Source organism: Manis pentadactyla, chromosome 1 (genome assembly GCF_030020395.1).
Source record: "Manis pentadactyla isolate mManPen7 chromosome 1, mManPen7.hap1, whole genome shotgun sequence".
In the NCBI taxonomy this organism is placed as follows: domain Eukaryota; kingdom Metazoa; phylum Chordata; class Mammalia; order Pholidota; family Manidae; genus Manis; species Manis pentadactyla.
The window spans coordinates 45,245,679-45,262,024 of NC_080019.1; the positions used below are offsets into that span (position 1 = coordinate 45,245,679).

The 16,346-nt window shown below is 41.7% G+C and overlaps 1 protein-coding gene across 7 annotated transcripts in view; it reads left to right on the top strand.

The window, feature by feature from the left end:
* The window catches only part of SEC22C (SEC22 homolog C, vesicle trafficking protein), a 72,419-nt gene that overhangs the window by 36,319 nt on the left and 19,754 nt on the right, over positions 1–16,346 (top strand). For 5 of the 7 annotated variants that reach the window (XM_057497510.1, XM_057497517.1, XM_057497529.1 and 2 more), the window contains exon 2: positions 1,530–1,738. The exons of 1 other annotated variant lie outside the window; for it this stretch is intronic. In XM_057497510.1, the coding sequence (XP_057353493.1) occupies positions 1,557–1,738 (182 nt within the window). In that variant the 5' untranslated portion in view covers positions 1,530–1,556. Of the gene's footprint in view, positions 1–40; positions 1,180–1,529; positions 1,739–16,346 lie in introns of those variants that run through there. One more of the 7 variants, XM_057497513.1, reaches the window with a different exon arrangement.

Below are 16,346 nucleotides of genomic sequence, written 5' to 3' on the forward strand. Positions count from 1 at the left end.
TCTTTTTAAGATATATTACATTTCAGGATTCTGTATCATAGAGAAACCGTCTTTTCCTGTCACTTTGCCTGGAGCAGCTGCCGGGGATGCGGCCACAGTTGCCACCTGGAGACCCAGGGTGTGTGTATATGTATGTGTGTATGAGATCTTCTTTGCAGTGCAGCTCATTTACTGCTCCTGGCGCCACCAGCCCCCGCCACTGCAGTTTCTTTATGTGTAAAATTAATTATTTACTTATCCATTCCAGATAATGGTCTTTATTCTTATAACTTACAGGTAGTGAAAATGGTAAGTCAGTAAAATAAAAAACAGAGGTAGATTCTCTGCAAATTTAGAGGAGGTAGAAATAGTTCCAGCTGGGCAAGTCTGGGGAGGTTTCATGGAAAGGGTGGATTAAGGCAGTTCTTGATGTGGATTTGGATATGGGGAGATCAGAGGAGTGGCTGACATAGGCAAAGAATACACAGAGGCACAGAGGTAAAGAGAGGAGTGTGCATCCTGGGGCTCCCTGTTCCTGCTGCTCACAGGAATTGAGACACAAACATGGTTACATTTCTAGAGTTCTTCGGAAGAAAAGCCCACCACTGTACTTGCTTATTGAGATCCTAGCAGGTAGAGGACCTGTGAGTGGTGTGGGCACATGGAAAGCCCCTAAGAGCTGTAGCAGCCACCTCACTAGAGCCTGCTTGCAGGGCTGCCACATGCAGGTGTGTGTGGGTTATGACCTGTACAAGCTGCCAGAGACAGCAGAATGCGGCTAAAACCCAGCCAGTCTCTGCCAGCAGAACTGGTCCAGAGCTGTTTCTACCCTGAACAGCACCGTGTTGCAATTTGATGAAGGCATCAGAATCTATTCCCTTTTGTTTCCTAATGGTGCTCACATATCATAGCCAAATATTTAGTACCTTACTGTAATATGATTTGCTAAATGACTTCCTCTAGTCATCTGTAGGAACTCAGTCATCATTTTGAAGACTGTCCTTGTAGCAAACATTTGCAGAAATTCCAGAGAACATACTATATTCTCTCAGTTCCAATCTTTCCTTCTGCTCTCCTTGCCTCCAGCTTTAAGTTAGAGGTTCAGAATCCCTGTCCTGCAGGTGAGGAGATGGCAACCACACTGCTCGTCACCTGCCTCCATGGCTAAGTATTCCCCATCCCTGCTGCTTCCAGTGCCAGGTGCTTCCTGTCCCCTGGGGCCATCTTACTACCTGTGTCCTGCTCCTCACTGTCATTGCTACTGCTCCTGAGCCCTTCTTGCCCCACTTTCTTGTTTCTCTCTTCTCCTTCATCCCAGTTAAATTCTAGGAAAGGAGAGATTCATTAGAGAGAAGGAAAGGCAGGATTACAAGTGAAAAGAGACAAGATAAAGAAGGGAGGAAAATTGGGAGGAGGAGGGAAATAATAAAAGTGACATTTGCACTTATATTGGGGGTGAGGGTGAGATAACCAGAGTGGACGTCCGGAGGGCAGACGGGCTCTGGTGCCATCACTGGGCCTCAGTAACAAGGTGACCTTGCTTTCCTTAGGTGTCCTCATGACTTCTTTTGCGGACCATGTCCATGATCCTTTTTGCCTGTGTGATAAGGGTGAGGGATGGACTGCCCCTCTCAGCCTCCACTGACTTTTACCACACCCAGGATTTTCTGGAATGCAAGAGACGGCTCAAGACTTTAGCCTTGCAACTGGCCCAGTATCCAGGTCGAGGTTCCACAGAAGGACAGGACTTCAGGATACAGTAAGCAAGCAGGTTCACTTTTCCAGAACCTCAGCAAACTGTGGGTTACTTTTAACCCTGTGTTGAGATGACATTATGGTGTGTTGAAAGCAGGTCTGACATGAGAAGCAGTCTGAGATGGTGCGTATTGACGCTAGACTCCAGGGGTCCATAAGTACTGCTGTCAGAGCTCCTACTCTGCTGTTAGTGGGGGGGGCCTGTGAGCATCGGGGGGCCCAGGTTCAGCCAGCTCCCATGCCTGTGCTGTGGCAGTATTTTCTGTATTAGATGCAGGGGTGGAGAAACGGTGACAGGGAGGAGATAATAAGTTAAAATGTTAGGGAAGGAAAAGAATGAGAGTGAAAAAGCCAAGAAAATAAGAAAAAAGACATGACTTACAGTTCTTAGTTTTTTCACTTCTGTTTTAAATTTTAAACTAAATTTACTTTTTTAAGAGCAGGGAAGTGAAAAATGAGCACAGGTAGGTTCCTCTTCTCAAGGAGCTTAAAGTTTAATGAGGGAATGAGAAATAGCTGACTGAATGCAGTGGGGAAATGGCTGCAATGGAAGTAGAAATCAGATCGTTACAATAATCATAGTAATAAAAGCTAAAAATATTGAGTGTTTTGTATAAGCCAGGCACTATTCCAAGTGCTTCATGTAGCTTATGAAGTAGGTAATTGTATTATAGCTGTTTTACAGGAGAAAAAAGTAAGGTGAAGCGGCTACCTAAGGTTATCCTGTTAGTAATGGGTAGGGCCAGATTTGAATGTAGGCAACCAGGCACCAAGGTCTGCTCCCCGTGTTACATAATATCTTACTGTATGTAGCTTAGAGCAGAAGCCATTCTACGTGGGGATCTGGAGCAAGGCACGTTTTGAAATATCAAAATGGCTTGGTACACATTTTATATCAATGTTTTCTAGTATTTAGGCTTTCACTTACTAAGACCCTTTTTTGCCCCTTGAATAGTAAGTTTTTAGTTGACTTGGTAAGGTGGGGTTCTTTTAGGGGATTTCAATCTCAGAATCACAAAAAGAGAAAAGTACATGCATGAAACTAGGCTTGTGGTGGTGTCAGGTGAGAAGGAATGGGGCCCAAGGGAGGTGCCAGATGGCAGGCGCATGCAGTGGGGGAGCAAAAACTGAGCTGCATCTTCCCATGTTTGGGACTCTTTTTTGTGGGTGCCTGAAACCACCATTCTTAATGGTCCCTTCTTCATTATGCTGTGCCTAGCTAATGCTCCCTGGGACCTTTGTGCTGTACTTCTGAGTTCCCTCAAAAACTTCTTTTGGGTTCTCAGACCCAGTGCAATTTGTGTGCACATGCATGTTTGTGTGTGTGTGTATGTATGTATAAGAGGGGGTCTTCCCACGTATGACACCAAGCAATTCTCGACATCAGCAGGGCGTCCAGGAACTCAACTCAATTCTGATACCATCTGCCCTTGGAGGCAGCACCAGATTCCCCAAGTTAAGGGGTCCATTCTATAAGACTGCCTGCCACCCCCCAATCCAGATGCCAATTGCAAGCCCTAGGCAGTTAACCTGTGCTGATCTAACCACTACATATTGGAGGTTCTGTTCCAGTGACCTCCCTGTTAAGTTCAATTAATTTGCAAGAGTAGCTCATATTACTGGGGAAAACACTTAACATTTACCAGTTTAATAAAGGATACAAGTTAACAGCTGGATAAAGGAATACATACGACCAGAGAGCTCAAGAAGGCAGTGTGAGTAGGGTGGTGGAAATCCCCTCCCAAAACCATACATATTTTTAAAAATACAACAAATACAACTATTCTGAAAAGAGAGACCAGAAGATACAGTACAACAGCCAGGCTACATCTACATCTGCAAGAACTCAGAATCTCATGAAAAGGGTGGTAAGATACAAAGCCATGACCCAGCAGGACCTGAGCACTCCCCCCACACCAGATCACTGGTGGGAGGAAAAGAATCAGAGTTGGGAGGGAGTGGAAGCACAGAACTGCTAAATAACCAACCCTAGTAATCTGCACTGGAAGCACAGACACACATTGCATGGTATACTTGCAAAGTAACATCCAAGATGAAGACTGCAAGTGGGTCCCCACAGCTGGGTTCCCTGGGACAGAAGAAAAGTGGGTGCTTTTTAAAAGTCTTAAAGGGACACAGGCTTAACAGCTGGACAAAATCATTCTGGCATACTCAGCCCAGCAGGCTGGGAATCTTAAGGAACTTCAGGCGACCTAACCCCCTGGGGGGTAATGCAGCCCCAAGGCCCCTCATGGCGATAAGCAGCCTGCCATTCATTCCCCCCTGGCCGTTGCTGCAAGCAAACCAGCTGACCCACCACAGCTGCAGAGCAGCCAGAGAACAGCCTGGCCCACAGCAACCACACAGTCTCCTCCCAGCATGCAGCTAACTGGGACAGGCAGAGGAAGCCAGAGCAATGTCCAGAAGGCATGAAGGAGTGCTGTTCTCACAGGAGAACATACCCGGTGCATCTGCCATTCCCTGCAGTGCCCTAGGCTATCCTGGGGGCTGCCCTACCCACAGCAACTGAGGAGATTATTCTAGAGACTACTTCCGGTGTGCAGGTAACTGGCACAGGCAGCAGAAGCAGGAACAAGGTCCAGAAGGCACGAAGGGCGCCCTTCTCACAGGAGAACACACCCGGCGTGTGTGGGACCCCACGCAGTGCCTTAGGCTATCCCAAGGGCCACCCTGCACATGGCAGCTCAGGAGATTATCCCTAAGACTGCTCCTGGTGTGCAGGGAACTGACATAGGCAGCAGAGAAGGGCAAGGCAACCAGCAAGCAGGAAGGGACTTTGTTCTCCCAGCTGACACACACACCACCTGCGTGCGATGACTTCTATCACAATGAAAAGGCAGAAGAATCTGGTCCAATCAAAAATCACTCAGACAACCCCAGAGAGAGGGCCCGGTGATACAGACATACCAGTCTTCCTGAAAAATAATTTAAAACAGAAGTCATAACCATGCTGATGGACCTGCAGAGAAATATGCAAGAGCTAAGGGATGAAGTCCAGAAAAAGATAACAGAAATGAAACCATCAATAGAAGGTCTTAAGAGAAGACTGGATGAGGTGCAAGAGACTGTTAATGGAATAGAAATCAGAGAACAGGAATACAGAGAAGCTGAGGCATAGAGAGAAAAGGATCTCCAGGAATGAAAGAATATTAAGAGAACCGTGTGACCAATCCAAACGGAACAATGCTCGCATTACAGGGCTACCATAAGAAGAAGAAGAAGAGAGAAAAAGGGATAGAAAGTGTCTTTGAAGAAATAATTGTTGAACACTTCCCGAAGCTGGGAAAGGAAGTAGTCTCTCAAACTATGGAAGCCCACATTATCTCCCAACACAAGGGACTCAAGGAGGATAACACCAAGACAATAATAATTAAAATGGCAAAGATCAAAGACAAGGACAGAGTATTAAAGGCAGCCAGACATAGAAAAAAAGATCACCTACAAAGGAAAACCCATCAGGCTATCATCAGACTTCTTGACAGAAACCCTACAGGCCAGAAGAGAAGGACATGATGTATTTAATGCAATGAAACAGAAAGGCCTTGAACCAAGAATACTGTATGCAGCATGGATATCACTTAAATTTGAAGGAGGGATTAAACAATTTCCAAACAAGCAAAAGTTGTGGGAATTTGTCTCCCACAAACCACCTCTACAGGATAATTTTAAGTGACTGTTCTAGAAGGAAGCACTTGTAAGGCTAAATAGATGTCACCAGAGAAAATAAAATGACAGCAAAGAAAGCAGACCAACCAAATACTAACTAAAGGCAAAAAATAAAACCAAGTATCCACAAAAGCAGTCAAAGGAAACATAAAAGAGTACAAAATAAAACACCTAACATATAAAGAGTGGAGGAGGAAGAATAAGAAGGGAGAGAAATAAAGAATCATCAGACTGTGTCTATAATAGCATAATAAGAGAGTTAAGTTAGATGGTTAGATAGTAAAGAAGCTACCTTTGAATATTTGGTAACCACGAATCCAAAGCCTGCAATGGCAATAAGTACATATCTATCAATAATCACCATAAATGTAAATGGACTGAATGCACAATCAAAAGACACAGAGTAATAGAATGGATAAAAAAGCAAGACCCGGGGGCGGAAGATGGCGGCGTGAGTAGAGCAGCGGAAATCTCCTCCCCAAACCACATATATCTATGAAAATATAACAAAGACAACCCTTCCTAGAATAAAGACCAGAGGACACAGGACAATATCCAGACCACATCCGCACCTGAGAGAACCCAGCGCCTCGCGAAGGGGGTAAGATACAAGCCCCGACCCCGCGGGAGCCGAGCGCCCCTCCCCCCAGCTCCCGGCGGGAGAAGAGCAGGCAGAGCGGGAGGGAGACGGAGCCCAGGGCTGCCGAACACCCAGCCCCAGCCATCCGGGCCAGAGTGCAGGGCCCTCGATACTGGGAAAACAGGGCAGCAAGAACAGTGAGCAGGCACTGGAGGCTGGGCGACAGAGGACATAAGAAAAGCGCGCGACCATTTTTTTTTTTTGCTTTTTTGCTGCTTTGTTTTGGCGAGCGCTTTTTGGAAGTCTTAAAGGGACAGGGACCCCAATATTAGGGAAACAGGGCAGAAAGACCGGTGAGCAGAGGCCTGAGGCTGGCACCGGAGAATAAAGAAAAACGAACGACCACCCTTTTTTTTTTAATTAAAAAAATTTTTTTTTTTTTAATTAAAAAAATTTTTTTTCTTGTTTTTTTTGTGGTCGTTGTTTTGTTTTGGCGGGTGCTTTTTGGAAGTCTTAAAGGGGCAGGGCGGGCCACTTAATCCAGAGGTAGGGAATCCGGGATCTCTGGGCACCCTAACCCCTGGGCTGCAGGGAGCAGGGAGGCCCCTTACGGAGATAAATAGCCTCCCAGCAGCTCCTGCTCCAACGCGACTCCACCATTTTGGAGTAGCTGCCCGAGCCAGGCCACGCCCACAGCAACAGCGGAGATTAACTCCATAGCAGCCGGGCAGGAAGCAGAAACCCTGTCTGCGCGCAGCTGCGCAGCACAAGCCACTAGAGGCCGCTGTTCTCCCAGGAGAGGAGGGCCACAAACCAACAAGAAAGGAAGTCCTTCCAGCCGTCACTCGTCCCAGTTCTGCAGACTATTCCTATCACCATGAAAAGGCAAAGCTACAGGCAGACAAAGATCACAGAGACAACACCAGAGAAGGAGACAGACCTAACCAGTCTTCCTGACAAAGAATTCAAAATAAGAATCATAAACATGCTGACAGAGATGCAGAGAAATACGCAAGAAAAATGGGATGAAGTCCGGAAAGAGATCACAGATGCCAGAAAGGAGATCGCAGAAATGAAACAAACTCTGGAAGGGTTTATAAGCAGAATGGATAGAATGCAAGAGGCCATTGATGGAATTGAAATCAGAGAACAGGAACGCATAGAAGCTGACATAGAGAGAGACAAAAGGATCTCCAGGAATGAAACAATATTAAGAGAACTGTGTGACGAATCTAAAAGGAGCAATATCCGTATTATAGGGGTCCCAGAAGAAGAAGAGAGAGGAAAAGAGATGGAAAGTATCTTAGAAGAAATAATTGCTGAAAACTTCCCCACACTGGGGGAGGAAGTAATCAAACAGACCACGGAAATACACAGAACCCCCAACAGAAAGGATCCAAGAAGGGCAACACCAAGACACATAATAATTAAAATGGCAAAGATCAAGGACAAGGAAAGAGTGTTAAAGGCAGCTAGAGAGAAAAAGGTCACCTATAAAGGGAAACCCATCAGGCTAACGTCAGATTTCTCAACAGAAACCCTACAGGCCAGAAGAGAATGGCATGATATATTTAATACAATGAAACAGAAGGGCCTTGAACCAAGGATACTGTATCCAGCACGACTATCATTCAAATATGACGGTGGGATTAAACAATTCCCAGACAAACAAAAGCTGAGGGAATTTGCTTTCCACAAACCACCTCTACAGAACATCTTACAGGGACTGCTCTAGATGGGAGCACTCCTAGAAAGAGCACAGCACAAAACACCCAACATATGAAGAATCGAGGAGGAGGAACAAGAAGGGAGAGAAGAAAAGAATCTCCAGACAGTGTATATAACAGCTCAATAAGCGAGCTAAGTTAGGCAGTAAGATACTAAAGAGGCTAACCTTGAACCTTTGGTAACCACGAATTTAAAGCCTGCAATGGCAATAAGTACATATCTTTCAATAGTCACCCTAAATGTTAATGGGTTGAATGCACCAATCAAAAGACACAGAGTAACAGAATGGATAAAAAAGCAAGACCCATCTATATGCTGCTTACAAGAAACTCACCTCAAACCCAAAGACATGTACAGACTAAAAGTCAAGGGATGGAAAAACATATTTCAAGCAAACAACAGTGAGAAGAAAGCAGGGGTTGCAGTACTAATATCAGACAAAATAGACTTCAAAACAAAGAAAGTAACAAGAGATAAAGAAGGACACTACATAATGATAAAGGGCTCAGTCAAACAAGAGGATATAACCATTCTAAATATATATGCACCCAACACAGGAGCACCAGCATATGTGAAACAAATACTAACAGAACTAAAGGGGGATATAGACTGCAATGCATTCATTCTAGGAGACTTCAACACACCACTCACCCCAAAGGATAGATCCACTGGGCAGAAAATAAGTAAGGACACGGAAGCACTGAACAACACAGTAGAGCAGATGGACCTAATAGACATCTATAGAACTCTACATCCAAAAGCAGCGGGATATACATTCTTCTCAAGTGCACATGGAACATTCTCCAGAATAGACCACATACTAGGCCACAAAAAGAGCCTCAGAAAATTCCAAAAGATTGAAATCCTACCAACCAACTTTTCAGACCACAAAGGCATAAAACTAGAAATAAACTGTACAAAGAAAGCAAAGAGGCTCACGAACACATGGAGGCTTAACAACACGCTCCTAAATAATCAATGGATCAATGACCAAATCAAAATGGAGATCCAGCAATATATGGAAACAAGTGACAACAACAACACTAAGCCCCAACTTTTGTGGGACGCAGCAAAAGCAGTCTTAAGAGGAAAGTATATAGCAATCCAAGCATATTTAAAAAAGGAAGAGCAATCCCAAATGAATGGTCTAATGTCACAATTATCGAAATTGGAAAAAGAAGAACAGATGAGGCCTAAGGTCAGCAGAAGGAGGGACATAATAAAGATCAGAGAAGAAATAAATAAAATTGAGAAGAATAAAACAATAGCAAAAATCAATGAAACCAAGAGCTGGTTCTTCGAGAAAATAAACAAAATAGATAAGCCTCTAGCCAGACTTATTAAGAAGAAAAGAGAGTCAACACAAATCAACAGTATCAGAAACGAGAAAGGAAAAATCACGACGGACCCCACGGAAATGCAAAGAATTATTGGAGAATACTATGAAAACCTATATGCTAACAAGCTGGGAAACCTAGGAGAAATGGACAACTTCCTAGAAAAATATAACCTTCCAAGATTGACCCAGGAAGAAACAGAAAATCTAAACAGACCAATTACCAGCAACGAAATTGAAGAGGTAATCAAAAAACTACCAAAGAACAAAACCCCCAGGCCAGATGGATTTACCTCGGAATTTTATCAGACATACAGGGAAGACATAATACCCATTCTCCTTAAAGTTTTCCAAGAAATAGAGGAGGAGGGGATACTCCCAAACTCATTCTATGAAGCTAACATCACCCTAATACCAAAACCAGGCAAAGACCCCACCAAAAAAGAAAACTACAGACCAATATCCCTGATGAACGTAGATGCAAAAATACTCAACAAAATATTAGCAAACCAAATTCAAAAATACATCAAAAGGATCATACACCATGACCAAGTGGGATTCATTCCAGGGATGCAAGGATGGTACAACATTCGAAAGTCCATCAACATCATCCACCACATCAACAAAAAGAAAGACAAAAACCACATGATCATCTCCATAGATGCTGAAAAAGCATTTGACAAAGTTCAACATCCATTCATGTTAAAAACTCTCAGCAAAATGGGAATAGAGGGCAAGTACCTCAACATAATAAAGGCCATCTATGATAAACCCACAGCCAACATTATATTGAACAGCGAGAAGCTGAAAGCATTTCCTCTGAGATCGGGAACTAGACAGGGATGCCCACTCTCTCCACTGTTATTTAACATAGTACTGGAGGTCCTAGCCACGGCAATCAGACAAAATAAAGAAATACAAGGAATCCAGATTGGTAAAGAAGAAGTTAAACTGTCACTATTTGCAGATGACATGATACTGTACATAAAAAACCCTAAAGACTCCACCCCAAAACTACTAGAACTGATATCGGAATACAGCAAAGTTGCAGGATACAAAATCAACACACAGAAATCTGTGGCTTTCCTATATACTAACAATGAACCAACAGAGAGAGAAATCAGGAAAACAACTCCATTCACAATTGCATCAAAAAAAATAAAATACCTAGGAATAAACCTAACCAAAGAAGTGAAAGACTTATACTCTGAAAACTACAAGTCACTCTTAAGAGAAATTAAAGGGGACACTAACAGATGGAAACTCATCCCATGCTCGTGGCTAGGAAGAATTAATATCGTTAAAATGGCCATCCTGCCCAAAGCAATATACAGATTTGATGCAATCCCTATGAAACTACCAGCAACATTCTTCAATGAACTGGAACAAATAATTCAAAAATTCATATGGAAACACCAAAGACCCCGAATAGCCAAAGCAATCCTGAGAAAGAAGAATAAAGTAGGGGGGATCTCACTCCCCAACTTCAAGCTCTACTATAAAGCCATAGTAATCAAGACAATTTGGTACTGGCACAAGAGCAGAGCCACAGACCAATGGAACAGACTAGAGAATCCAGACATTAACCCAGACATATATGGTCAATTAATATTTGATAAAGGAGCCATGGACATACAATGGCGAAATGACAGTCTCTTCAACACATGGTGCTGGCAAAACTGGACAGCTACATGTAGGAGAATGAAACTGGACCATTGTCTAACCCCATATACAAAAGTAAACTCAAAATGGATCAAAGACCTGAATGTAAGCCATGAAACCATTAAACTCTTGGAAGAAAACATAGGCAAAAACCTCTTAGACATAAACATGAGTGACCTCTTCTTGAACATATCTCCCCGGGCAAGGAAAACAACAGCAAAAATGAGTAAGTGGGACTATATTAAGCTGAAAAGCTTCTGTACAGCAAAAGACACCATCAATAGAACAAGAAGGATCCCTACAGTATGGGAGAATATATTTGAAAATGACACATCCGATAAAGGCTTAACGTCCAGAATATATAAGGAGCTCTCACGCCTCAACAAACAAAAAACAAATAACCCAATTAAAAAATGGGCAGAGGAACTGAACAGACAGTTCTCCAAAAAAGAAATACAGATGGCCAACAGACACATGAAAAGATGCTCCACATCGCTAATTATCAGAGAAATGCAAATTAAAACTACAATGAGGTATCACCTCACACCAGTGAGGATGGCTGCCATCCAAAAGACAAACAACAACAAATGTTGGCGAGGCTGTGGAGAAAGGGGAACCCTCCTACACTGCTGGTGGGAATGTAAGTTAGTTCAACCATTGTGGAAAGCAGTATGGAGGTACATCAAAATGCTCAAAACAGACTTACCATTTGACCCAGGAATTGCACTCCTAGGAATTTACCCTAAGAATGCAGCAATCAAGTTTGAGAAAGACAGATGCACCCCTATGTTTATTGCAGCACTATTTACAATAGCCAAGAATTGGAAGCAACCTAAATGTCCATCAATAGATGAATGGATAAAGAAGATGTGGTACATATACACAATGGAATACTACTCAGCTATAAGAAAAGGGCAAATCCAATCATTTGCAGCAACATGGATGGAGCTGGAGGGTATTATGCTCAGTGAAACAAGCCAAGCGGAGAAAGAGAAATACCAAATGATTTCACTTATCTGTGGAATATAAGAACAAAGGAAAAACTGAAGGAACAAAACAGCAGCAGAATCACAGAACTCAAGAATGGACTAACAGGTACCAAAGGGAAAGGGACTGGGGAGGATGGGTGGGTAGGGAGGGATAAGGGGGGGAGAAGTAGGGGGGTATTAAGATTAACATGCATGGGGGGGTAGGAGAAAAGGGAGGGCTGTACAACACAGAGAAGGCAAGTAGTGATTCTACAACATTTTGCTATGCTGATGGACAGTGACTGTAAAGGGGTTTATAGGGGAGACCTGGTATAGGGGAGAGCCTAGTAAACATAATATTCCTCATGTAAGTGTAGATTAGTGATAGCAAAAAAAAAAAAAAAAAAAAAAAAAAAAAAAGGGCAGTTCCTGTGTGGTAACCTCCAACGAGTTCTACACAAGGGTATAAAGGGCATATAAAAGTGTAGGCAAAGGGTCTGTTTGTGTTTATACAGAGGTTCAAAGCCTAATTGGGCTACCCCGAAAATGAACTAAGATACGATATGAAAAAGAACTTCCAACATCTGCACCCTCTGGAAGACTCATGCCAGAAGATGATCATCAAAAAACCCCAACAAAGATCCACGCACTGCTACAGCTGTAGATGCACTCATCCCACCAGTTCCTGGACCTGCCATGGGAATGAGGAAGGAGATATCTAAGCTGGCCTGTGCATACAGTAAAACAACAAAATTGGACTGGATCTATACTGTTGGAACTCAACCAAGAATTTGGAGAAGTGCAAATTGTAGCGCTCCAAAGTCTTACAACTACAAACTATTTATTGTTAAAAGAACATATGGCATGTGAACAGTCCCCAGGAATGGGTTGTTTTAATTTGTCTGATTTCTCTCAGACTGTTCAAGTTCATTTGGACAATATCCACCATATCATAGATAAGTTTTCACAAATGCCTAAGGTGCCTAACTGGTTTTCTTGGTTTCACTGCAGATGGCTGGTAATTACAGATATGCTTTGGTTATGTAACTATACTCTTATAATGTTAATGTGTGTGTGCAATTTAAGGAGTAGCTTAAAACCTATACATGCTGAAGTTACTCTACAAGAAGATATATCAAAGAAATAATCAATCTTCCCATGTTTTCTTCCGCCTGCTACTTCTATAGCTTTTCTTCTTCCTTCCTAATTACAACCCTTAAATAGAATTCGTGCCTCATATCAAATTTACCGAGTATCATAATTCTTCCAAGTGGTAAAGATACCTCAAGACAAATGCTGGGCATAGACGCCACAGGGCATAAATATGCAAAGAAGTAAAAAGTTAACTTTTTCAAACAATAAGGCTTCTCTCTCACTTACCAACTTCACATTTCCCTGTATGGCCCCGGAAGATGACTGGTTAGCCAGAGACGGGTAAGATTCCTCAAGGGAGGAACAACCTAAGACAGGCACAGTCGCAGGGGGGCCATCAGGTGAGAAATTGGGGATCAACAGAGGTGAGGCTTAGAACCTCACCCCCCCGTTCTGAGAGAAATCTTCTGCATACGTGGATGTTTTATTGCCCTTGTCTAGCTTGGATTAACACATAGTCTACAGGCACACACCTGATCATCTACATGTGCTCTCTTACAACACTAAACTATGTTTTCTACCTTTATCTTGTATCTACCTACCACTTCAGCATTTTATTAAAAATAATAATAATAAAGAGAGAAATGTGGTATCCACATATAAATCAAGTATAAAAACCAAATGAGTATTCATATTTGAACTGACTGTTTATAGTTCATAATGCATGAGCAAAACCGAAAGTTTCTGTGATGACTGCCCTTGTACTGTTCACTATGTAACTTATTCATTATGTAAGAATTTGTTCTACATGTAAAAACTTGTTTGTTATGCCTCAGAAGATTGGAGACTGACAAAAATTAGGCTTGGGGTGGAATAATGATTGTGCATTGAGCATTGACTCCCCTATACAGAATTTTATTGTCGTTAACAACCATTTGATCAATAAATATGAGAGATGCCCTCACAAAAAAAAAAAAAAGGACAGACTTCCAATGGTAAAATAAATTAGTAACCGGGATGTAAGGTAAAGCATAAGGAATATAGTCAAGATATTGTAACAGCCTGGTAGGGTGATAGCTGGAACCTAGAATTATGTATATAAATGTTCTACCACTGTGTTGTACCACTTGAAACTCATGTAATGTAATAGTGTGTGTCAACTACCCTTCAATAAAAAATAATTATTAAAAAAAAAAAAAAAAAAAAAGAATATAAGTAATCTATTTTCCAATCTAGAAATAGGCCTACAGTGGCATGTATAATGTGTGGGGGTGCATAGGGAGGGCTGTGCAACACAGAGAAGACAAGTAGTGAGCCTACAGCATCTTACTACGCTGATGGACAGTGACTGTAATGGGGTTTGTGGGGGGGACTTGGTGAAGGGGGGGAAGTCTAGTAAACATAATGTTCTTCATGTAATTGTAGATTAACGATAACAAAATGAATGAATGAATAAAAGAAATAGGCCTACAGTGGAAGTATCAATAAAAAAACATTGTCTTTCAAAACTGTTTAAAAAAAAAAAAAAAAAAAAAAAAAGCAAGACCCATCTATATGCTGCTTACAAGAGACTCACCTCAAACCCAAAGACATACACAGACTAAAAGTGAAGGGATGGAAAAAGATATTTCATGCAAACAATAGGGAGAAAAAAGCAGGCGTTGCAGTACTTGTATCAGACAAAATAGACTTCAAAACAAAGAAAGTAACAGGAGTTAAGAAGGACATTACATAATGATAAAGGGGTCAGTCCAACAAGAGGATATAACCACTATAAATATCTGTGCACCCAACATGGGAACACCAACATATGTGAAACAAGTACTAAGAGAATGAAAGGAGGAGAAGAATGCAATGCATTCATTTTAGGAGGCTTCAACACACCACTCACTCCAAAGGACAGATCAACTGGACAGAAAATAAGTAAGGATACAGAGGCACTGAACAACACACTAGAACAGATGTACCTAACGGACATCTACAGAACTCTACACCCAAAAGCAGCAGGATACACATTCTTCTAAAGTGCATACAGAACATTTTCTAGAATAGATCACATACTAGGCCACAAAAAGAGCCTCAGTAAATTCAAAAACATTGAAATTGTACCAACCAACTTCTCAGATCGCAAAGGTATAAAACTAGAAATAAATTGTACAAAGAAAACAAAAAGGCTCACAAACACATGGAGGCTTAACAACATGCTCCTAAATAACCAATGGATCAATGACCAAATTAAAACAGAGACCAAGCAATGTATGGAGACAAATGACAACAACAGCACAATGCCCCAACTTCTGTGGGATGCAGTGAAGGCAGCTCCAAGAGGAAAGTATATAGCTATCCAGGCCTAATTAAAGAAGGAAGAACAATCCCAAATGAATAGTCTAAAGCCACAATTATTAAAACTGGAAAAAGAAGAACAAATGAGGCCCAAAGTCACCAAAAGGAGGGACATAATAAAGGTCAGAGAAGAAATAAATAAAATTGAGAAGAATAAAACAATAGAAAGAATCAATGAAACCAAGAGCTGGTTCTTTGCGAAAATAAACAAAATAGATAAACCCCTAGCCAGACTTATAAAGAGAAAAAGACTGTCTACACACATAAACAGAATCAGAAATGAAAAAGGAAAAATCACGGTGGACCCTACAGAAATACAAGGAATTATGAGAGAATACTATGAAAATCTATATGCTAACAAGCTGGATAACATAGAAGAAATGGACAACTTTCTGGAGAAATACAACCTTTTGAAGGCCCACACAGAAAGAAATAGAAAATCTGAACACATCAATTACCAGCACTAAACTAAATTGGTAGTCAAAAAAGTAACTAAGAACAAAACTCCTCGACCAAATAGCTTCACTGCTGAATTTTATCAAACATTTAGAGAAGACTGAATACCCATCCTCCTTAATGTTTTTCAAAAAGTAGAAGAGGAGGGGATACTTCCAAACTAATTCTACAAGGCCAGAATCACTCTAATACTAAAACCAGGCAAAGACACTATAAAAAAAAGGAAATTACAGACCAATATCCCTGATGAACATAGATGCAAAAATACTCAACAAAATATTAGCAAACCGAATTCACAAATACATCAAGAGGATCATACACCATGATCAAGTAGGATTCATCTCAGGGATGCAAGGGTGGTACAACATTTGAGAATTCATCATCCACCACATCAACAAAAAGAGGGACAAAAAACACATGATCATCTCCATAGACGCCAAAAAAGCATTTGACAAGATTCAACATACATTCATGATAAAAACTCTCAAGAAAATGGGTAAAGAGGGCAGGTACCTCAACATAATAAAGGCCATATATTACAAACCCACAGTCAACATCATACTTAACAGCAAGAAGGTGAAAGCTTTTCACCTAAGATCGGTAATAAGGTAGGGATGCCTACTCTCCCCACTGTTACCCAATATAGACTGGATGTCCTAGCCTCGGCAATCAGACAACACAAAGAAATAAAAGGCATCCAGATTGGTAAAGAGGAAGTCAAACTGTCACTATTTTCAGATGATATGATATTGTACATAAA